The following is a 25033-nucleotide window of genomic DNA, read 5'->3' as shown; positions in this document are numbered from 1 at the left end:
CCTTGTTATAATGGAAAAACAAATTCAACATGGCAGCTGTAGTCCCCCTTTTTACAGTAAAATTAGATACACTATGACTGCAAAAAAAAAGAAGCAAAAAAATTATATATATGTGATGCTATTTTTGTCTCTCTTTTTTTTCTGATTTTTATTTTATTGAAACAATTTCATGGGGTGTTATGATTATGGCTGCCAAGTGAACCGACTAGCCTTAAAGTCGGCATGAAACAGAATGTGTGATAGTCTTCTCTATTGTAACACACCGATCAGGCATAGCATTATGATCATTGACAGATGAAGTGAATAACACTGATTATCCCTTCATCACAGCACATGTTAAGCTTGGAACATACTCTGTAAGAACAAAGAAATTTGTTTGTTTTCTCGAGGTGGCAAGAACAAGAACAAAGTTCGTTCAGGCCAGTACATTCCATACTTCACGAGAAAAGCACGCGCCGATCATTAGCGTTTCTCCGCATCAACCACACCCACTTTAAATGTCTGACCAATCACACAATAGTTCTCGGACACCAGCAAGAAAAAAGTTCTGCTCAGGCAATGTGTCGAGAACAAGCTGCGGGAACTCCCAAACCAGGGCTGCGAGAACAAAATGATATCATGATGAGCGCAGACCAGTCAGGGTGCCCATGCTGACCCCTGTCCACCGCCGAAAGTGCCAACAGTGGACAAGTCCAATCCATGGAGGCCCCACCTCGCAACTTACAGGACTAAAAGGATCTGCTGCTAACATATAGGTGCCAAATACCACAGCAAACCTTCCACAGGTTCTAGTGGAGACCATGCTCCGGGCCAGGGCTGTTTTGGCAGCAAAAGGGGAACCAATACAATATTAGGTCATAATGTTTTGCATGATTGGTGGATATCCAAGTGAAGCTTTTTGACACGAAAAAAATTTAGGGTGAGAATTGATTTTGTCTATCTGGAATTGATTGTATTGTTGGATGTGTTGTGATTTAATGTGAGTGACAGGATGTCCTTCCCTCATGTCAGTAAACATTAGAGAAGAGATGTTGCAAGAGGGAGGGGAAGTTATTTTGACTAAATATTAATACTACAATATTATACAATTTTGATTTCATGGTGACTTTAAAGGGCGTTCTACCAGGTTTAGCGCCTTTTAGCAAATTAGGACTATATTAAATATAGCAAAAATGTTTTACTTTTAAAATAATTTATAGGCCCCTGTGAAGAATGTTTTAATTAATAAATATGTGTTCTAAAACGCAAACAACATATATTATTATTCACAGATCTAAAAAAAAAAAAAAAAAAAAAAAACAGTGCAATCTGAGTGTGCCATCTTTCAACATGCCCTCAAAGTAGGACTTCTGACATTAACCAGCAAATGAACTATAATGTAGAGCATTACAGCGCTTGTTATGGTCAATTTGTTGAGTCCATCTTTAAAATGAGGTATAATAGAAATAGTCTAGAAAATAGTTTGTTCAAATGTGGAGAATGCAGACAGTGTCTGTTGTGCGTTTCAGCAGATCTCAAAGTTATTACAGGTCCATTGCCATTATAGTCTGTTTCTATGATGACACAGATGCAAATGAATCCATCACTGGGGCCTTTGCTTTGGGCGGAGTTGTAAAGCTACCACCATTTCTCAAAAAGGATTCTGTCCTCCGGCAGGCCGATTCTCTGCAGGTCTGAACTCACTTTCTCTATCATAGGAGGAGGACCACAAAGATAACACAATGTGCGCTCTGAATCTACATAGCGCTGAAGCTCCTCTTCTGATATCCTTCCACCTGCAGAGATTAAAAAATATCTCATGTGACATTATATCTGAAAACAGTTTCATGAATTAAAACTTTAGGTAACTTTAAGAGAGCTAAAATATAAACTGTAGATGTTTCTACTCACTTATGGTGTAAGGCTGAAGTTCTTGCTCAATGTCAGAGCTCTGCTGGGTAATGTTGAAATTGCAGGATAATCTATCTGGTCGCTCATGACAAATGTCAATAATGGTGTTCTAAATAGAACAGATATATCAAAATCAGTTGGCATCTTCAATCCCACTTCAGTGACGAGTCAAGAGTACATATACTTGCCTTGAAGAGTAGCTCTTTGGTGTTCTTGGCACTGTAGCACAGGTGTGTGTGTCCTGGTGTGTACCTATGACTATCAGCATGTCTGAGCAGATCGGCTGCATGAAGCAGGATGGAGTACAGAGGGTTGATGCCCACACCACCAGCTACCAGCAACAGGTCGACCACGGGGTCAGAAGGCTGAGGGTCAAAGTAGAAATTGCCTCCCACCCTCACAGCTACCTGAGAGCCAACAGAGCACTGAAACGGAGGAGGACAAATAGGAAATTACACACAAAAAATGCATACCTATATTTGACGACATCAGTTTATAATATGACCAAAAGTATTGGGACGCCCCTCCAATTCAGGTGCTCCAATCACTTCCATGGTCAAAGGTATATCAAATCAAGCACCTAGGCATGCAGACGGCTTCTACAAACATTTCTGAAACAATGAATCGCTCTCAGGAACTCAGTCAATTCAAGCGTGGTACCGGGCCATTTGTGCAATAAGTCCATTTCATGACATGTACTCACTACTAAATAATCCACGGTTAACTGTTAATGGTGATATAACAAAGTGGAAGCAATTGGGAACAACAGAAACTCAGCCATGACGCTTCATGGAATGGGTTTCCATGGCCGAACAGCTGCATCCAGGCTTTACATCACTAAGTGTCAGATGCAGTGGTGTAAAGCAATCCGCCACTGGACTCTAGAACAGTGGAGACGTGCTCTCTGGAGTGACCAATCATGCCTCGCTCTGCCTGGCAATCCGGTGTACGAGTCTGGGTTTGGTGGTTGCCAGGAGAATGATACTTGCCTGACTGCATTGTGCCAAGTATAAAGTTTGGTGGAGAGGGGATTATGATGTGGGGTTGTTTTCCAGGAGTTGGGCTTGGCCCCTTAGTTCCAGTGAAAGGAACTCTTAATGCTGCAGCACACCAAGACAATTATAGACAATTTCATGCTCCCAACTTTATGGGAACAGTTTGGGGATGGCCACTTCCTGTTCTAACATGACAAAGCAAAGTCCATAAAGACATAGATGAGTGAGTTTGGTGTGGAGGAACTTGACTGGCCTGCACAGAGTCCTGACCTCAACCCGATAGAACACATTTAGGATGAATTAGAGCAGAGACTACAGACTAGGCCTTCTCATCCCAAATCAGTGCCTGACCTTGCAAATGCTATTCTAGAAAAACATACTTCTAAACCTTGTGGAAAGCCTTAACAGAAGAGTTGAAGCTGTTATAGCTGCAAAGTGTCTAAGCAATAATAATAATAATAAGTAATAAGCTCCACATTAAACCCTACGGATTAAGAATGGGATGGCATTAGAGTTCAGAGGCATGTAAAGGGAGGCGTCCCAAGACTTTTGGCAATCTAGTTTCGCTCTCTAGAGTAAGATTTAAAATTTAAAAAAATCTGTGTGGAAGAATAATTGTATAAAAAGAAAATAGAAAAGAAATTCCATCACTGACTTCTGTTCAACAGTGGGGTAAAAAATTACATTTTTATTCAGCAAAGATGGATACAATTTTACAAAAGTAACAGTAAACATATTTCAAATAAATGATGTTCTTTTGAACTTCCCATTCATCAAAGAATCCATAAAAACTGTATCGGACATTATTCTGAGCAAATCAGCATTACATTACAATGATTTCAGCAGGATCATGTGCCACTCAAGACTGGAGTAACTGCTGAAAATTCTGCTTTGCATCAAAGCAATACATTACATTTTAAAATATATTTAAAATAAAACAGTTGCGGTAGTTCACTTCTGACTAATCATTATTATGTAGCTTATTAGTGAGCTACTATGACCTTCACTTCAGAATTAATTATGCATTGTTCACATTAATTGTGAACCCTTATTTGGTAGTTAGTAGTCTTCTGTGAGGTATGAAAAAGAGAAAGCTGCATTGATTTGGACCTTTAACCCGTTGGTTGCCATTGAAATCTATTATGTGGAGAAAAATCTTAATTTCTTTTTCACTGAAGAAAGTAAGACATGAACATCTTGGAAGAGATGGGAGTGAGTAAATTCATTTCATTTTGTAAGTGAACTAATCCTTAAATGACACAAGTATTCTAAAAATCTTTCCGACACCAAACTTTTGAAAGGTGGTGTATATATTTTTCATTCACTTACTTTTGTGTGAATCCAGTGTGCTGGAGGATGGTGTGTGTATTTGACGGCCAGTTCGATCGCTCCCTCTCTCTGCAGAAGGCCAGGATTCGAGCAAATTGAGAAGCCGCCCACTGTTTCCACACCTGGGATGAAGAAATCCACCCTGTGAAAAAAATGCAATTTAAAATTAATAATATAATATAATATAGACACACTACTGAAGCATATTATATAAAACTTGCTTAAAACTAACAACACAACTAAAATTACTTTTAGAAGGTTAAGAAAAAGCACAGATTCTTCCCACACAGTAACATTCTGGGACAACAACACCCATGTGTCCAATATTACTCATGTCAATAAAACTTAAAAAACAAACAAAACAAAAAAACACTAAAGACATACGCTTTGAGAGTCACCATATGTGTAGATCATGAATAAGTGATAAGCACATATGTCAGGGTGCACGCACGCACGCACGCACGCACACACTCGCACTCACTCTCACACACACACACACACACACCCACTGGCACAGCTCTCATTGACTCCTTCCTTGTGTTCTTTAGCAGGAACATAACATCATATGGTCTGGAGGAGTTTCTGTGCATATATCTGCATAAATCATCACCTGACTTTTTCACCTCACTCACGACTCTCTCTAAACTCACACACACACACTCACACACATACATAAATGCAATAAGGCACAATGTGAGCGAGAGCAGAAAGCGAAAGAGAAACTGTTAGATGTTGATATACATTATTTTCTGTGATCTGCTGATAACGGATGTCACACTGAATTAAAGGGATAGTTCACCCAAAAATTAAAATTCTGTCATTATTTACTTACCCTCATGCTGTTCCAAACTTGTATGAGTTTCTTTGTTTTGCTGAACACAAAATATATTTGGAAGAATGTTTATAACTAAGCAGATAGAGCAACCATTGAATACCATAGTGAGTGAAAAAATAATTTTGCTTTGTTACAAACATTTTTCCAAATATCTTCTTTTGTGTTCAGCAGAACAAAGAAACTCATACAGGTTTGGAACATGAGGGTAAGTAAATGACAACAGAATATTCATTTTTTGGGTGAACTGTCCCTTTAAGTGAGAATTTTAAGTAAGAGCACCATCTCCTGGCCATTTTGCAAACTGCATGTCTTCTATTCCATTAGTTACTTTCAAATAAAAATAAAGTAACATTTAGGAAAAAATTTTATCCAAACTGTCTAGACTAGGGTTACCCCACCGTTTATTGTCTTATATACCTACCCAGCCCCATCGTATTATACTGGATATCATTTAGTATACCGTTCTTATCTTACTAAATATTAAGGAGACCAGATTTCTGAAATGGAAACCAGGGACATTTACTCAAATAGTGCTAAAAATATCACAAAAATCTAATTTGTTATCATCTTTTAATTAAACAACAGGGACAATAAATGTGTGAACTTTTTTTGTCGTTGATGTGGGCTCCCTATACTAGTATTAACATTAATAATTATTATTATGATTTAATAATTATTAAGATTTAGTTTGAATATTAGAATGTTTGGTCTGGATTTAATAAAAATCAACACACCTGCAAAAAACAAACAAACAATGAAAAGAGTTAAAAATAACTATTGAAAATAGCAAGCAGTTCAAAACAATAGTATAAGATGACTTAAAAGCAAAAAATAAATAAAAAACATAAATATGATAAATAAAACTATGTAACAAAATAGGCTATTTTAACATATTATAATTGTATTTAATATTTTAATTCTCACAAGTTTATACTATATAAACCTACTTTTTTTTCTTCAAATGTTTTGTTACGTTTGTGCTTAAAAATAACTTACTATCCTTAATTGGTCTGGTTATTTTGCATTTTAGGCTTATTTTAAGCAGAAAGTATGTGTATTCTGGTCTGGACATGTAAATGTTACAAGTGTAACGTTAATTGTTTAGGTTTTTTATAGTTTGGGTTTGTGGCTGTGACTACGGAACTTTTGGGGACTAACTCAACCCTGTTGATCCTCTGTTATAAAGCACATGCAAACAGTATTACTTTAATTTAAAGGTGCCCTAGAATGATTTGAACCAATATGTTAAAATTAATTCAAATTAAATCTAAATAGAGGGTATGTGGCTTATTTAAGGTCAAAAATTGTTCAGATACAGTTTTACAGGTCCATTTACAACCCTAGAAATTGCCTCTAGGATGTAATGCTCTGTTTTTGCCTTATTTGGAAGAGTCATGAATATTAATGCAGAGTTCTGCTCTGATTGGCTGTTTCACTCCACTGCTGCTCAATGACAGCTAACACATCTATACCATCCGTCATGGCAATGATTTTACAATGATAGCTTCTTAACTTTGAAATCACAAACTGAACTGGGTAGCGCGTAAATATGTTGTTTACAGTAACGCTACAGTTTGACAGTAGAGTACTGGTTTAAAAGTCGATTTATTTAGCCAAACAAAGTCATGTAGAAGCCACTCTAAATAGTGAGTGTCATGTTTACTACTCACCCGCTGCAAAATAATCATACTTCACTTCTCAAAAATTTATATTTATTTAACAAATTGACTAGAAGCCTTGTCAAATGACTATCGTTTCTTCTTAGATGGTGAAGGTGACGTTAACTACAAGGGTCGAGTGAGCGATCTGTAAGCAACTAAACTGTAGTAGTAAACGTAGTTAGCTTCTGAGTAATGTGTTAATGATGAAATGTATGCTAATTTAGATTTCAATCCGTCAAAAGGGATCGACATGCGTATCTACTGTTGTATTTCATGACAACACTGGCAGGAAATAATATTAACCTTTGTCATTTGACAAACTGTTATGTGTGCTACTTGGAGTTTCCAATTGTTATTTTACTAGCATCTTGCGTTAGATTTAGACAACACAGGGGATATTATCGTAATGTTGTCTTACTAAGAAACTTTCAGTTTAATCAGAAATGGGTTCGACAGTCAATACGTGGATAAAATCACTACTTATTGCTTGCAGGAATATGGTTAGAATCGTCCCTTTCTTCAGTATCAGACGCTGAGCGAATCCTGCTTTTTGTCCCAGGTTAGAAAGTCTCAGTGGTGAAATGGGCCGAGCAAACGGACAACTTTCAATTAAATTGTTGCAGTATCCAATTGTAAATAAACATTCACCATGACCGTTGACATTGTTTATCTGTGTGAAGGCTATGAAAAGTCCTCACGTCCCCTGCACAGCCTGGAACATGACATTTGTGTCTATGAGAGCTGCCGTTTTCGCTATCGTCGCGTGACGCTTGTTTACCTGCAGAACTCCCGATGATTCGGCTGCGCAGTTCCGCCTGAAAATGAACATTGGCTGACATGCAAATGTTGGGGGTGTACATATTAAGGATCTCAGCGTTTCGTCACAGTTGGCGTTATGTTGAAAAGAGCCTGTTTTTCCGTGGTGTTTTTAACAAACAAGATTTACATATGAAGGAGGAGGCAATGGTGTTTGAGACTTACTGTATGGGATGTCCATGTACTGAACTCTTTTTATTTAAATATGGCAAGGTTAATTCAATTTTTCATTCTAGGGCACGTGTATGTTACTACCTTGAAAACAGTAACTATGTTTCTTTTGATATTTGACGATAATTGCGCTCTGCTCACACGTAAGTAGAATTAGCGTATCTCACAACGCCATCTGCTATGTTGTTCTGTATGTTGGTTGGGCGCTTTTTTCTGTGGGTTGTTTTGAATGAGTTGTAAAACGGACATTTCCAGGGACAGAACACCAAAAACCGGGACTGTCCCTGGAAAATATCTGGTCACCCTACTAAATATTTATTACTAATACAATTGATACAACAAATACAACTTTATTACTGACCTGCCCTCATTGACACTAGGGGTTGCACCGACCAGTCGACCTTAATGCTCTGTCATGACGCTTTAAGCTTGACGTCGACTAGTCACTGGCCTATAGAGGGCGCAACAGGATAAGCAATTTCCTGACACGCAGGCTCTGTTTTGAACAGTTAAAAATTACAAATAAATGCATACTCCGAGAGCTCTCCACAAGACATGTTTGATTATTCCACCTGGATGCTCAAAATTGATCGGGAGAATGCACGCTTATTGTACACGTAAGTTAATCATCACGCTAAACTGCGTGCTGCATTGCAACGCACACACACACACACACACACACACACACACACACACACACACACACACACACGCACACACACACCAAAACCATTCAGTAGCGCAGAAATGTATTGTCAACACATTTCTAGGATTTATCAATAAAATAGCTTAGAAACTGAAAAGTTCTAGCATATATTTCTTAATAACTAAAACTTACAGCTTCACTATTAGTAGAGACGTTGACAGGTAGAATTAATTCACAAAAAATCACGTAATGCATTCATATACATGTAATCTTTATTGTGCTACTTTATCTGTGTCTTATTCAGAACGAGCAGAAATCTGTGAGAAATATAACGACCATAAGACAAAAGAACTGATACAGAAGCTGTTATGTAGGATTAATAACCTTATGGGCAGTGCTGTGTCATATGCCATAGCTGTCCTGGGCACAAGAAGACCCGAGTTTGCGTCTCATATAGAGGCTCAGGTTTATTTGTTCATTAATGACGTCATCAGCGACTAGTCGAACATAAATGTTGACTTTAAAAAAAATGGAAGTCGTTCAACCCCTAATTGACACTATATGATAATTGAACCGAGCTGGATAACATGACTGTTTTCTCCAAAGTAGCTGTACAGCCAAATAAAATGTTTGCATTATTTTCCTGTTAACACTGTCAAGCTGCTTTGAAACAATATGCATTATAAAAAGCACTCTATAAATAAAGGGGACTTGACTCTTACCACTGTCCAGCACGGAAGCTGAAGTCAGGATGTGGCACCTCCAGTCTCAGTCGCTTTACAGCATCCGATTCGTTCATAATGTCACTAACACGTGCAGAGAAAAGTTCCTGGACACAGAACATCAAATCATGTCTTTATAGAAAATTTAAAGACAATAAAATCCACACATTTCTGCCTCTCAGGATTTAAAATGTAATGCTTTATTTCATGTGGATGTAAAAATGAGACCTATTATACATTATTACCACTCAAAACAATACACATTCAATGATAAAACATATAGCATAACAAAATAATCTGCATATTAATGAAACAACACTATGCTACACATTTATAAATTAAAGTAGTACAAACATATTTTTAAAGTAGAAATAAATAATAAAATTAGGGCTGACAAAGGATTAAATAATTGCATCCAAATGAAAAATGTGTGTTTACATAATATATGTGTGTGTATATATATGCACACATACATCCAAACTTTTATTTTGGATGTGATTAATCATGATTAATCGTTTGAAAGTCGTAAATAAAATACATATAAATAAATAAATTATTAGGTCATCCTTAAATTAGTCTCATGACAAAAATGACAATCAAATTTCACATACAACGTAAGTGTCTGAACTTTCACCTACTTGGCTACATAATATGTTAACCATTTACACAGAGTCACTGTGGAATCTGTGTATGGTACGGTAGACTATAAAGAAATATAAGAAAGAAGACTCACCATGTCTCTATGAACGCTAGCAGTTCTCTCTAGATGGTCAGTCTGTCTTCTGGATGACATTTTTCTGAAACAAATGTTGTAAAGTTTAGGTTGAACACAAAGAATAGGGTCTAAACACTGGCTGTGTCTCAAAATCCAGAGTGCTCCCTAGATACTAAACAGCATTTTTGTTGCATGTCAACTAGGTAGCCAACTCAAGAGGTTTTAAAACACAAGGCTTCTAGAAACAGCTCCAGATTCTGGATACTCACCGTGTGACTGTGTCTTTACATGAATACAAAACAGCTGGTCTGAACAGTTTTGATCCACCAGCGAAACTTCTGGCCACCGTTCTTACAAAACACGGGACACTCATGATCGGATATGACGGTCTGATCCCGGTCAAACACCTGAATATAAAGCAAGTTATTTTATTTATTGAAAAATAACCAACGACATTTAAATCTGAAATGAGTTTCTTCTCAACAGCTGATATTAAGTGGCATTCGCACACAATTAGCGATGTATCACTATTATTAATAAAATAATCAGCTTTATATTCAATTTGCCTATAAGAATAGTTATTAGCAATACTAAAAATAATTATACAAAGATTTACGAGGTTATATGATCGAGGGAGAATACTAAAATTCATTCACCTCTGTCGGTCCTGTGACGTTTCTTCTTCGTCTGTGTTACGGATGGCGAACACAGTCCACAGCGCCACCTGCTGATCTTCCTTTAATTTCGGAAGAGAGGTTTGCGCCAAAGGATATTAAGTATTGGGTGCCACTTTCCTCAAACGAGGACAAAATCAAATTTAGTGAATTTCTCTTCAGTTTTAAGCTATGGTTTTAAATCTGGATGTCACATATTTTAGGGCTTTTCAGAGATAGCATTTGTTTTGATGTTTCACCACAACTTCATAGCCTACTCTTTAAAAATGACTGAACACACAGAAAAACGGGTGTCAAAATTGTACCTTTAGAGGTACAACAGCTTGTCGCTGGGGCAGTACCCTTAAAAGGACAACTTTGTACCATTTTTACCACAAAAAGGTTCATAGTAGTACCTTAAGGTACACATTTGTACTCTAAGGTACTAATATGCACCTTTTAGCAGTAGAAAAGTTACAAAGTTGTCCTTTTAAGGGTACTGCCCCAGCGACAAGCTGTTGTACCTCTAAAGGTACAATTTTGACACCCGTTTTTCTGTGTGAATGATTTTTTTTAATGGAAATATAAAATGTTTGTAATATTCTGCAATTATCATTTACATCTGACAAGTTTTCTAATTGTTTGTTATAAATCAATGTCTTAGGAAAATGTTGGGGTTTCTCATACCACAGGACTTAAATGTATCAGGGATTTTGGAGACACAAGGTAATAGGGAAATAAATTACATATAATGTTCCTAAATGTTAGATATTATTATCAAAATGTTTCCAACTATTGCTCCCATTACACTTATTTTTTCATTAGGCTACATGTTCCTCCAAGAACCCATTAATGTGCACATTAGATTGCACTGAATGAGAAAACCCATATGGCCATTTTACATTGCATAAAGTAAATGTTAGGCTATGTCAATTAATTCCATTATATCTTTCATAAAATAATTGATAAACATCTTTAAACAAAGTCTGGTTTAAAAGTCCTGAAACCTGAACATTGATTGGTGAATAACATTTTCCCCCATTAGTTTTGCCTATTCATGTCATTTAATTTTTTTAAACACTTATGAGGAGTGAGGACATAGCACATATGAATACAAAATAAATAAAATGTTTTCCAGTTGTTTCTTACACTCTAAACAATGCAATGACATGAAAAGGTACTAAATTCAAAATCATTGTTTTGGGAAGGATGTTAAAAAAATATAAATGGGATCATAACGTTTTATTAGGAATATATCTAGGCTATTAATGATACACAAATAGCTGTGAAATCAATACTCAAGAAAGAGAATGGTGGAGATGTTCATGACACACACAAAAATGACAGCAATATTGGAAATAGGCTACTGAGTCAGTATCCTCTGGTGGCCAAAGGAAACATTACATGACTGTCCTTGAAAAGAGAAAAGAAGTCTCCACATCGTTACTTTTCATCAGATATTTTCTTTATGAAAGTATTTTTATTAAAGTTTTCTTTTATGTCTTTTCAGTGTTGGTTCTGGTGGACAGGAGTATTAATGCAATGGAAAGTCACGCCATTATGATTACATGAAAAACTGGGAGGAACTTTCAAACTGAGCTCGTGAGAGACGCATCAAAACATGTGATGCCTTGCCAGTTTCTTTTATGGGTAAACATGAGCTTTTGAATGATGATAGAGATGCATTTCTTATTAGAATCATCAATAATAATCATAATTGTCTAATAACTTTTTCTCGTGTTATTTTACTGTATTTTAGGTGACTATATTTCAGTCTCACATTAAAATAATTAAAGGAGCGTTGCGCTCAACAAACCGTTCTGCCAGTCGTTCGTCCCTTTGACCTGTTTCCCAATGACTGAGTCACCTGAAAGCGCGCGACTCTGTGCAAATCGTGTCTCGAAATCTCATGACATTAGTTTTTTAACATTGTTTTTAAACGTTTTGCAACTAGACGAGACGACCTTGGTATGAAAACTGTTCCTTATGAAAATGTGGGCATTTTTGCACCGTATTAATTCCAAGAAAGCGCAAACAGTTGCATTGAATTGACAATGAAAGTGCATTCACACCAATGTCATTTTAATGTAATGCGAATCTTAACTGAGATTCTGTGGAAACACAAATACAACATTAAAAGTAGGCAAGGGTAGGCTGCATAATTTGATTATGTAGCCTACGTGCAAGATTCTAATTAATGTTTAATGCTGCCAGTATTTCATGCCATAGGCTATTCACTTCAATAGACCTCTTCTATGATGCCTGAATTTAATTTTTTATTTCATTTTTTGTGGAGTGGCCCCTCTTAGGGGGTAATAAATGCCTACCCAGAAAACAGGGAATGTTATGGCAAGGTTCAAGTTATGAACAAATGTTTTTCTAGAAATGTTGATAGAATATTCGTTCTATTTTTCGTTCGGTCTTTACGTTGGTCTTTAATAACGTTATCAAAGCATTAGCACTTTAATGTTGTTTAAATCCTTCATGGAACGTTTTTCTGAAACATTTTTGTTGGACGTTCGTCTAACGTTTTTGGATGTTAGTAGGCTTGTGACTTAACCTATTTCTTTTTTTTCAGACAGTTCAGAGAACGTAAAAGTAGGCTAATGTTCCCAAACATAGAACCCTTAATGTTTTCTCTAAAACATTGAGAAGGTCTTCATAATTTAATGGGAACGTTAGCAAATGTTGTTAGAGCATGTTTGTTAGATGGGTAGGATCATTTATTTTGAAGTAGGCCTATTATTATTTTAAACAACATTGTCTCTAAAACGTATGTAGCTTTTTATTGAAAATACAAGGATAGTTCAGGTCAAATATAGTAGCCTAACTCCAAGAAAACTTAATGAATTTCGTGAATCAAACCTTTTTCAAAATAATTAAGTTTCACACCCAAATTTATCCCAGGTCAGAAGTTTTTATTTATTTATTATTATATAAATGATTTTCAAAAATGTATAGAATGAGCATACATGAACTTGTATACGTTTTTTAACCTTAAACACATGTCCACATATCATCATCTCTGATGATAATTATTATGTCATTTACCCTCTAATTAAATAAGAAAAAATGTTCTCAAAAAAAGCTCTGGGATAGATCAAGTATCTCGTATATGACATTTAAAAAACCTTTTTTTGTTTGTTTGTTTGACAAGACAATAAAACCTAAAGACAACAGTCTGAGAAAAATAAGATGATTTTGAAATAGCTTGTGTTTCGAAATACAAGGAAATAAAAAAAAAGTATACAAGGGTCAAGCCAACATGAGACTCCGAGGTCTCCTCTCAGCTCGCGCTCATAGATCCTAATTAAGAATCAGATGCTTCTTGTTACAGAAACGTCACATGATTGTTGTATTAAATTAGAGCTCGTGCGGGACTGTGAGATGTGAGCTAGAGCAGAAGAGAGTTGAGGGGTCTGGAACGAGCAGCTGGGCTGGCATAGTGGGACACCCAAGGAAAAAAACATTCTGATAAATTACATTTGTATTTTTTCCCCCTAAAAGTCGGTATGATGCATTTGGAAATGTTACTTGTGCTTGCCTGGGCATTTTTTGTTCCAGTAACGAACAGCAAAAAAAGTAAGTAGCAAAACTTTTCAACGAAACGATTTTATTATTATTATTAGCAATTATGTCTGTATTTTAATAATAATGATAAGTGATTGTTAAATCAAGACGATATTTTTATGGCCTATAAACCACTACAACTAAAAATTATTTGATAGAGTTTAAAATATTCCTGGTTGCCATTTCTAAATTAAGTCGACAGAAGAAAGGCTAAAACCTACATAACTTTTAAATGTTTTATATTGTGTTTGGAATAATGTTTTCGTTCGCGCGCTGCAGTCTCATGAAACAAATTACAGGCTACGTCACATGAGTGAGAGCCAAGTAAGTCTTGTGAAAATACTTTCCTGAATATTTCGTTGACCACCAGACTGTGCATATATGTATAGTCTATTATTAGTCTCTCTCTCTCTCTCTCTCTCTCTCTCTCTCTCTCTCTCTCTCTCTCTCTCTCTCTCTCTCTCTCTCTCTCTCTCTCTCTCTCTCTCTCTCTCTCTCTCTCTCTCATTTATTATTTATTTATTATTTATTTATTAAAGTATCCATATGCAGAATGCAAGTCTTGTCATATTTTTATTTATTTACCTGTTTTATGTTGACCTGTTTTTGTAGATAGCAGAAAGTGGCAAATTCTCCCTGTGAGACAACTAGCCCAATTTTCCCTGTTATGGTTTATACAATTTCAAATGACTAAATAATGTAAATTGTTGTCCATTTAATAACATGAAATAGTTCCATGTTTAATGAAGAAATGTGTAATGGAACTGTCAGTTTTACGGCTTTACTTTTATTAATGCATTTAAATCTGTTTGTTTTTTTTGTGCGCAGCTTATGGAGACATTTTCCCTCACAAACACAAGCTCCCAATTCCATTCCCAATCCCTGGATGGGAACCAGACACGAACCCTTGGGACGAATATCTGTATCCCCCCTTAAAACAACAGCTGACTCGCAGACATGGTAAGAGTTCTGCAAATTATCAGTTACTTAAGTTGATCTTGAGTAAGTATGAAATCATTTTTATAAAAGTGTACACCATTTAGTACACCATACTTCAATGATGCAGAACCATTTTTGATTCTCCAACTAACTTTACAGTGTGAATAGTTCTTAAACAAACAAACAAATGTGTTCTTTATGGAACAATCAAAAAAACGTATTTTAAGTGTGCAGGCAAACACTCAAAGTGTATTAAAATTATAACATTATTTACACAATGGATACAATATAATTATTCCCTATTTTTAATAATTATGATAACATAATGATTATGACAAACCTACTTCTGACAAACATAATGGAACGTTTTAGAGTGAGTCAAGTCAATAGCACACATCACAGGATTAATCAAATTGCCAATGGGTCCGTCTCCATCAGTTCCCTAGCTCCCTCTGTCGGAATCAGCATAATTCTGGCTCTAGTAAGGACCCTCAATCATTACACATTGGGACACTGATGACTCTATTTCTGACTACATGATAACGTTCACTGCCATTCATAAATCCTTTCTCGTGGCCTCATGGGATAGTAAAGTGCCCTTCAGAATCTCGCCAGAAGTAGTAGGTCATCTGGGTACTTTGAATTCGAACACACTACTTTTGTCACATACTGTTTTTGCCTATTTGGTATAGTGAAATACCTGATTTTGGATATACAGCCAAAGTGAACATTGATGCTACCTGGTTTTCATAATGCATTGTGGGATTTTTTTAGAAAGCAAACATTTCAGTGCACTGGAAGCATTATGCGACTGAGACAGTCTTTAAAATGCACAACTCCCTGATAAGTGCCCTGACTACTGAACTAGGCAGCTGATTGAGACGCACCCCATACAGATATTTGTGATGAAGTTTTCCCAATTAAAACGATGCCACTTATGTCTTGTCCAGGAGGAAGATGATCACATTAGTTAAAGTGATATTACAAAAGTTTGCAAAGATGTAAAAGCAACAGGGAAAACCTAAATAAAAAATAAGACTACCAATTTAAACAATAGTCTAAAGAAACAGTTTCGTTTGAAACATTTTAAATAGAGGAATGTAAAAAAGAAACAACTTGAATTTTTACTTAATAAATTGGCATTTTTTTCCTTTTATAATTTCCATCTTTAAAATTGCGAGATTCATATTTTTTCTCCAATGTGTTAACATGCTAACAAAAAATATTAATCATAAATATGCTCTCAGAAAAAAAGGTACACAAGCTGTCACTGGTCCAAAATGTACACTTTTGTTCCTTTTAGGTACTTATATATACCTTTGAGGAATCAATATGCACCCTTTAGAAAAAAGGTTGTAAAAAAAAAAAAACACTTTAGAGGTACAACAGCTTGTCGCTGGGACATCTTTGTACCTTTGTTTCTCTTAAAAATGTACAAATATGTAATTTAAAGGGCACTGCCCCGGTGTGAGTTTCAATATTATGTAGTTGTATAAAGGAAGAACCAGGGTCGCATATAGTTTAATAAACTCTCAACTTTTACTACCTGCATTCTCCCCAGCACCACACCCACAACAATGGGTGCCCCATGCATTCCATAATAAAAGTCTCCAGCAACAACCTTACTTTAAACATATTGTTTCAGTGTGGGAATATAAAAATGTACAACATGACAGGAATAAAAATGTATATTAAAGTGTACTGGATGACAGGAATGACTCCACACATTAATCCTTCAATGCTCTCTCGTGAACATCACAGACAAACCACCGAAGGTGCGCCTCACGAGCGACAGCCCTGCAATGAACGGCTCGTGCATCTCGTTCACTGCAGCTCTGGAGTTCCCACCATGCCAGAAGGAGGACAGCAATGGCAACCTGGTGTATGACGAACACTGCGACGACGGTATGATGGAGGCCTCAGGTGCTTCATACCCCTATAATCTATATGCACAATTGCAAGTAGGAAAAAAAGGAGCTGTATTTCAAAAGGTTGCATTTAAAAAAGTTATCCCGTTCAACTACTTGTCTTTCCCCCCCAGCTAACGGGCAGATGCGTTCAGGGTATGTGTTTAACTGGACATCCTGGTTGGACGACTATGGCTTTGGGAAGTGTACAGATCTGAAGAGGTGCAATGTTTTTCCTGATGGAAAGCCTTTTCCTCAGACCAATGACTGGAGACGTAGAGGTTACGTCTATGTGTGGCACACCATGGGTTAGTTTCAGCCATTCACTAAACCAAATGATATGAGTGCTTTAATAATTAAGTGTGTAACCACACTAATGTACCATCATCCATGTGGTTTTCCCCTCACAGGCCAGTATTTTGAGACATGTGATGGCTCCTCCTCCCATCTTACCCTGAACACCACTAACATGACATTTGGAGCTGGTGTGATGGAAGTGATGGTTTATCGTAAACGGGAGCGCCGGAAGTACAGCCCACTCTCTACGGACAGTTCTGTGTTCTTTGTAACAGGTCTGCCAGTTACTTTCTGCCTGTTTTAATAATATTTATGTACAGGATCATAAATGTACCATGATATTTATTTTTTAAATTGATATAAAATTTATTCAGAGTCAGACCCAATATTTATTCAAAAACCTTCAACATTTTTTCGCATTATCACAGTTTATTTGCGAAAGTTTAGAAAATGCTATTAAAATATGACAAGAACTGTTAAACTCTCAGACCAAATTCATCTTGATAATGTCAGATAACTTTGATAGAAAGGTATGTAATGGATTAAAATCAACCTGTCAGCTGTTAAATTTAAGTAGACAGTTAGATAAAACCAATTTAGGTCAAACAATTACCAACAATGCTTTATTTAGTTCAGTCTGTGGCATAAAAAGGTTGCATTAGCCATTAAAGAAAAAACTATGTCAGGTCAAAGAAAAATCAAATAAAGGTTTATAAAGGTTAAATGTTTATACATTTTACTGGCAGTCCACTGTATGTAGAATTTTTGGGTATGATATGTCACAGTTTACTTTATTTTGCTATCCTCACTTACATAAATGAACTAGTGACCTACACCGACTTATTACAGGTTCTGGTCATATAATTAGAATATCATCAAAAAGTAGATTTATTTCACTAATTCCATTCAAAAAGTGAAACTAGTATATTATATTCATTCGTTACACACAGCCTGATATATTTCAAATGTTTATTTTGTTTAATTTTGATGATTATAACTGAAAACTAAGGAAAATCCCAAATTCAGTATCTTAGAAAATTAGAATATCACTTAAGACCGATACAAAGAAAGGCTTTTTAGAAATCTTGACCAACTGAAAAGTATGAGCATCTACAGCACTCAGTACTTGGTTTGGGCTCCTTTTGCCTGAATTACTGCAGTAATGCGGCGTGGCATGGAGTCGATCAGTCTGTGGCACTGCTCAGGTGTTATGAGAGCCCAGATTGCTCTGATGGTGGCTCTTCTGCATTGTTGGGTCTGGCATATCGCATCCTCCTCTTCACAATACCCCATAGATTTTCTATGGGGTTAAGGTCAGGTGAGTTTGCTGGCCAATTAAGAACACAGGTACTGGTTGCTTTGGCACTGTGTGCAGGTGCCAAGTCCTGTTGGAAAAGGAAATATGCATTTTCATGAAGTTGGTTAGCAGCAGGAAGCATGAAGTGCTCTAAAATTTCCTAGTATACCGCTGTGTTGACCTTGGACCTCAGAAAACACAGTGGACCATTACCAGCAGATGACATGGCACCCCAAACCATCACTTACTGTTGAAACTTTACAGTGGATCTCAAGCAGCGTGGATTGTGTTCTGGCACTCTCCTCTCCTCATCAAGACTTTGAGACCCTGATTTCCAAAGGAAATGCAAAATTTACTTTCATCAGAGAAAATAACATTGAACCACTCAGCAGTCCTTTTTGTCTTTAGCTCAAACGACAGGCTTCTGACGCTGTCTGTTGTTCAAGAGTGGCTTGACACAAGGAATGCGACAGCTGAAACCCATGTCTTTCATATTTCTGTGCGTAGTGGTTCTTGAAGCACTGACTCCAGCTGCAGTCTACTCTTTGTGACTCTCCCCCACATTTTTGAATGGGTTTTGTTTCACAATCCTCTCCAGGGTGAGGTTATCCCTATTGCTTGTACACTTTTTTCTACCACATCTTTTCCTTCCCTTCGCCTCTCTATTAATGTGCTTGGACACAGAGCTCTGTGAACAGCCAGCCTATTTCGCAATGACATTTTGTGACTTGCCCTCCTTGTGCAAGGTGTCAGTGGTCGTCTTTTGGACAACTGTCAAGTCAGCAGTCTCTCTCATGATTGTGTAGCTTACAGAACTAGACTGAGAGACCATTTAAAGGCCTTTGCAGGTGTTTTGAGTTTATTAGCTGGTTAGAGTGTGTTACCACCAGGTGTCTTCAATATTGAACCTTTTCACAATAATCTAATTTTCTGAGATACTGAATTTGGGATTTTTCTTTGTTGTCAATTATAATCATCAAAATGAAAAGATATAAACATTTGAAATATATCAGTCTGTGCGAAATGAATGAATATAATTGTATATATTTAATTTATTTAATATATTTAATTGTATATATTTAATATTATAAATAGTATTACATGTATAATATTGGTTGTTACAAACTGTATTATGTCTATTTATCTATCTATCTATCTATCTATCTATCTATCTATCTATCTATCTATCTATCTATCTATCTATCTATCTATCTATCTATCTATCTATCTGTCTGTCTGTCTGTCTGTCTGTCTGTCTGTCTGTCTGTCTGTCTGTCTGTCTGTCTGTCTGTCTGTCTGTCTGTCTGTCTATCTATCTATCTATCTATCTATCTATCTATCTATCTATCTATCACATCTATCTACAACCCTTCAACATTTATTGAGCTATTTTAACTTTTTCTTTCATTCAGATAAGATTCCACTCTCTGTGAACATTTCCCAGAAAGCAGCAGTCAGCATAACTGACAAAAACGTCTTTGTCAGAGGGTCTGATGTGGTTTTCAATGTCCAGATCCACGACCCCAGTAACTATCTGAAAACAGCTGATGCAGTGGACTTCATTTGGGACTTTCGGGATGGCAACCAGTTGGTCACCCACAGCAATGTGGCAACCCATGCGTACAACACGCTTGGAAATGTTACAGTCAAGCTCCTAGTGGAGGCATCATTCCGTGTACCCTGCCCACCACCCACTCCAACACCAATGCACTTTACACAGGCTCTTTCCACAGGTAATCTCATCAACACAGGCACTTTACATGCCTAGACATCAGATATCCTCTTATCTAAGCCAGACATATAATATTCATTATTAAATCAGGACAAAATGTGTCCATTTATCTCATAAAGCAATGTACACTTGTGCTTTAAACTGCTGTCATGTTAAAGGCCAGCCAATATACAGCATTCTGTAGATGTGTTTTGTGTTTCAGCCATGCCTACTCTACCTCCTGGCACGCATGCAGTCACTAGCAAAATGGAGACCACCAAGGGTAAGACAAGTTGTATTTGTAGCAACAAAAATGTCTAATATTAATGACTACAAATAGAGTAAAGGACATTCCTACAATGTATTCGATAATTTTTACACTTTTTAACTCTTCACTAGCTCCTATCATCACCAATCCTTCACCAACTACCACCCCTCGAGTTCCTACAACCGCTGTCCCAACAACCGAACCATTCCAAACTGATTCAGAGGTGACACCTGTAATGACAACTGCTGTACCTGAGGCCAGTTCGACCTATAAGCAACCCACCTCACTACCGATGATCAAACACACACACTTCAAGGAGTCAGACTGTTTCCGCCACATGTGGGGCTCATTTGAAGGCGAGCTCATCATCATTGGTGAGAAAAATGTCAGACCGCAGCAAGACTTTACAAGAATCTTGTATGTATCAGGGTTATTATTAACTAAAACCATTAAAAAACATTGCTTATAGTACAATAAACAATAACTGAGATAAAGTCAATTATTAAAAAACTTTTGCTAGTATCTAAAGCAACATTTCTCATTTTCGTTTGCTTTAAATGTGCAGTAAGCTATTTCTGAGAAAAGCTGTTGAAAATAGCCAATCAGCAGTAGGGGGCGTTTCCGCATATGATAGGGGAGGAGCAATGAAGGGAGGGGTGTGTTTGTTTGGGTTGATATCAAATAGCAGCAGTTTTCTCAGAAATCGCTAACACATTTAAGTGAACTCAATAAACTAAACTAAAAATACTAAAACTTTAAACTTAAAATAAAATCTAATCTAATTCAAAATATTACAAAAAAATATTATTATATCAATGATACTGAAATAACACTGTATTGGATATGCAAATGTTCAAACATCTTTTTAGTTTTATTTAATTATTTAAATTGTTAAATAATTGTAAAGTAGTTATATAATTTAATAATAAAATATTATATAATACATCATTATTTTTTTTTTTCAAATATTTTTCTAAAATGTATTTTTATGTCTGTTTCTGCAGAACCTCCTCCAGGTTTTCAGAATTTGCCAGCTAATAAGATTTTAAAGGTGTCAGCTGACAAAATTTCTAACACATCTGTAAACTTTATGGTGACATGCTCAGGCAGGTAAGATTTACACAAACGCAAATACATATTTTCATATATATATCATAGAGATGGCCAGCACGTAGCAGTAGCTTATTACATTGGTTCTCAAACATGTCCTGGGGACCCCAACCAGTGCACATTTTGTTTCCCTCATCAGACACACCCAATTCAAATCTTGCAGTCTCTACTAATAAGTGATTTGATTTGAATCAGGTATGTTAGATGAGGGAGACATGCAAAATGTGCACAGGTTGGGGGTCCCAGGACAGGTTTGAGAACCACTGGCCTATTAGTATCAGTGATACTGGCCTACATTCATAAAAAGATGCCATTACAACAAATATTTAATATATACTGTCTGTAAGTCGTTTCTTCATTCATTTGTAGATTAACTATTACGATATAAAAATATGCATATTTTAATCAATTGACAGCACTAATATATATATATATATATATATATATATATATATATATATATATATATATGCTTCTTTATTATGTATGAAGAAGCAAAGACAAAAGATCATGTGCTTCATAATAAGCCAAAATGTGAAGAGCATTTTTCTTTTAGATTCTGATCTGCAGTGAGCATTTGAAGCCCTGCAGCTGAGACATTTCATAGCACATCTCTGTCATATGTCAAAAACACAGATGACATTTGGATCACACCCAATATAATTGAGCATCATCCTTTTTTCTCTCAGTGTTCCCTCGGTGGCCTGCACCATAGTGGCCAACTCCGCCTGTCGGGAGGTCAAGAATATCGTGTGTGAGGACGTGGCCCCTTATGGCGAGGGTTGCAAGATCAGTTTGACGCGCATTTTCCAAACGCCGGGCAATTACTGTGTCAACATCACGCTGGGTGTGCCTGGAGGCTTGGCTCTTGCCACCACCACCTCAGTCTCAATTGGCAACAGCCCTGACAAGAGTAAGTTCAGAGAAATGTAGTCAATTTGTATGTAGTGTCCCTTGACATTTTGTTTGTATTTTTTTCAATGTATTTTTATATAATTATTCTAATATATATTGTTACCCAGTTATTTTAGTATTATTTATATTATGTTATTTATTGAATTATATTTTTTTTTCTTGAAATTGTATTTTGTGCTTTTGTCATTTTTTGACACCAATACCTATAGTGGCCGATATAGTGCATCCCCAATTTCAGTCTATTTTTACTTTGTTTTGGTCATTTTAGTACTTCTACATTTCAATTTTTTATTTATGTTGTATCTAAAATTAACATTTTTATTTCAATTATAATTTTTAATAATTTTTAATAGTAACACTACAAAGAATAAAAGAATAATAGTTGTGTTGCCAACTATTTCCAATGGAAAGTAGCCAAAGCCTGCTCAAAAAGTTAAACGTCGCTAGATGTTATGCACGTGCTCACATGCTGTATTTTAATATAATATATAGCTAATCATTTACATATTTTCTGTCAGACAGCAGTACGAGTAGGATATAGTTACTAAATGTTAACCAGCAGTCAAAAAAGTCACTCGATTTGTTGCTAGTCACTTTTTGTCCCTATCAATATTACACTTTAAATCAAACATTTATAGACTTAGAAATAAATGTCTTGTACAGTTCAATTTCCTGATGAATATTTATATCTTTTATCACTTTCTTTTAGTCTCTCCTAAATCCACCCATGTTGCTGAGGTGGTGCTGTCTTCCAGCGCTGTGCTTATTTCCATCTTTGCATTCATTGCCGTCATGGTTTACAAGTGAGTACCACTACCAAACTGATATTTTAAAAACATATGTATCTTGATCTCTTAATTTTTTTCTATTCCTTTTAGGCGATATAAGGTGTATCGTCCAGTGAGACGCTCAATGCTGGATGATGCTGAAAGAAATGCTGGTAGCTGGAGTTTAGGCAGACTAAGAGCGGTGCTGTTCTCTGCCAACGAGGAGAGGAGCCATTTATTGACAGAAAGGCCACTATAACTGATTATTCACAACAGAGTTGTTGCAGCATCCAGTTTCAGCAGTTGCTATTTATTGGATCCATCACTTTAGCTGCAGTCTATCTATATAAGAATAACAGAAGTGATCTAGTAGATTAGTGTTTTCAGCAAGAAAAGAATGCATATTTTCAGTTTCTCCAAAATATGTAATCAAAGCATTAGTAACAGCACATGCAAGCTTTAATGATTTTTAATGGGATGAATGGGCTGAGATATGCCAGATCTACAAGTATTCATCTAAAATGACTAAAACTACTACTAACTGACCTATCACAGAAAAGGTGTCCCATGCACAAATTAAAATTTGGTTTTCTCCAACCAAATTTGAAACTTAAAATTGAGTAGCGTTTTGTGGCATTTGATTTGACATGCCCACATTGCAGTTTCCTTAATGTGCAGACAGGATGAGAAAGTTAAATGAAAAGGGTGGTGTGATGTTCTGAGGTTACACTTTGTTTTGAATATTATTCCCTTAACTAAAACGAGTTGATACATACCTCTCTCATCTGAGTGCATGCGCTTAATCTCTCTGACGCGAGGTGACGATCTGATAGCATTTAGCTTAGCCCACTAAGCCCAGTTCATTCACTATGGTACCAAACGGAGATCAAGTTAGAAGCGACCAAACTCCTCCACGTTTTCCCTATTTAAATAGTTACACGAATAGTTGAACGACCTAGTATGGGGACAAAATAAAATGTGGTGCTTTTTAGCGCCACATTTTATTTCATGTGATACTTGGATCTTTTAACTATTTGTGTAACTTTATTTAAATAGGGAAAGTATCACATGAAATAAAATGTGGCGCTTTACTAAGTGGATTAAAAAGGAGAATATAATGTATGGCGGAATAACACTTTTGAGAGTACTTCGACTGTGCGCAGTAAAAAGTCTGGGCTGAAAAATCGCCATGTTGCCTCTCCATCTTGAAAATACGTTACCCAAAGAGGGACATACCCATAAATTCAAGCGTCGCCTTTCGCGTTTTAACACTCAATGGCACCGTGTCGAATGTGAAGAGGGGGATTGCCATGTTAATCTTGGACTAAATTGGCCACCGTAGGAGTCAAAACGAAATCAGAATTGAGAGGAACAGAAACTATTATTCCTGGATGGTCATATACCTTTTCACCACTAGATGGGGGAAAATATCAGACAGTGTAGCTTTAAGGGAGTAACGGTTTAATATGAAAAAGCGGTGAAGTGTCCCTTTAAGAGATATTGGATTAATGATGTGAATGTGTGGGGACTGAATTTGGCGCTCCTCTTTCAGAGAAGGACTTTCAGTTGATGGTAATCAAGCTGTTATTTCTTAAGAAAATCACTAACAATTTATTTATATAAAGCATGAATTAAAGGAATCTGGGGAATTTGTATTATTAATCACCAAAATGCAGGTATTCTTGGGTATCAATTAATTAATTTGACAGCACTTCTGGAAAAATACATTTAGCTAATCATGATTATGGAAATGAACCACTCCTGTAAGTGCTGTATATACAAAAATATTCTAATAAACTTTCTAAACCACCAACTGCTA

General features: G+C 36.3%; 2 protein-coding genes across 3 annotated transcripts; one reads left to right on the top strand and one right to left on the bottom strand.

Moving 5' to 3' along the window:
• Window positions 1-133: 133 nt before the first annotated feature.
• On the bottom strand, window positions 134-10507 carry oxnad1 (oxidoreductase NAD-binding domain containing 1). Its single transcript, XM_067425951.1, has 8 exons — window positions 10437-10507; window positions 10050-10187; window positions 9799-9862; window positions 9066-9172; window positions 4215-4356; window positions 2079-2315; window positions 1891-1999; window positions 134-1775 (listed from the first exon to the last, which is right to left on the bottom strand). The coding sequence occupies exons 2-8, from the start codon at window positions 10151-10153 to the stop codon at window positions 1618-1620; spliced, it is 921 nt and encodes a 306-aa protein (XP_067282052.1). The 5' UTR covers window positions 10154-10187; window positions 10437-10507; the 3' UTR covers window positions 134-1617.
• Window positions 10508-13844: 3337 nt separating this feature from the next.
• gpnmb (glycoprotein (transmembrane) nmb) lies at window positions 13845-25018 on the top strand. 2 transcript variants are annotated; one of them, XM_067425538.1, is made up of 12 exons: window positions 13845-14015; window positions 14832-14963; window positions 16704-16847; window positions 16984-17157; window positions 17260-17421; window positions 19856-20176; window positions 20378-20437; window positions 20554-20796; window positions 21427-21532; window positions 22222-22445; window positions 23157-23250; window positions 23326-25018. In XM_067425538.1, the coding sequence occupies exons 1-12, from the start codon at window positions 13946-13948 to the stop codon at window positions 23471-23473; spliced, it is 1878 nt and encodes a 625-aa protein (XP_067281639.1). In that variant the 5' UTR covers window positions 13845-13945; the 3' UTR covers window positions 23474-25018. The 2 variants fall into 2 exon arrangements, with proteins under 2 accessions (XP_067281639.1, XP_067281638.1); XM_067425537.1 differs by having other exon boundaries at window positions 16704-16865.
• Window positions 25019-25033: the final 15 nt, after the last annotated feature.

This window comes from Pseudorasbora parva, chromosome 19, assembly GCF_024679245.1.
Source record: "Pseudorasbora parva isolate DD20220531a chromosome 19, ASM2467924v1, whole genome shotgun sequence".
Classification (NCBI taxonomy): Eukaryota; Metazoa; Chordata; class Actinopteri; order Cypriniformes; family Gobionidae; genus Pseudorasbora; species Pseudorasbora parva.
The sequence above is the reverse complement of the archived record's forward strand: the minus strand, read 5'-3'. Positions and strand labels throughout refer to the sequence as shown.

Bases quoted from the DNA above. Each gene is read 5' to 3' on its own strand.
- oxnad1 (XM_067425951.1), bottom strand. From the start codon at position 10,153: ATGAGTGTCCCGTGTTTTGTAAGAACGGTGGCCAGAAGTTTCGCTGGT. The intron at 9,863-10,049 runs GTGAGTATCCAG...CATTTGTTTCAG, and splicing joins TGTAAAGACACAGTCACACG to AAAAATGTCATCCAGAAGAC. The intron at 9,173-9,798 runs GTGAGTCTTCTT...TTCTGTGTCCAG, and splicing joins CTAGCGTTCATAGAGACATG to GAACTTTTCTCTGCACGTGT.
- gpnmb (XM_067425537.1), top strand. From the start codon at position 13,946: ATGATGCATTTGGAAATGTTACTTGTGCTTGCCTGGGCATTTTTTGTT. The intron at 16,866-16,983 runs GTGCTTCATACC...TTTCCCCCCCAG, and splicing joins CGGTATGATGGAGGCCTCAG to CTAACGGGCAGATGCGTTCA. The intron at 20,177-20,377 runs GTAATCTCATCA...TTTGTGTTTCAG, and splicing joins TACACAGGCTCTTTCCACAG to CCATGCCTACTCTACCTCCT.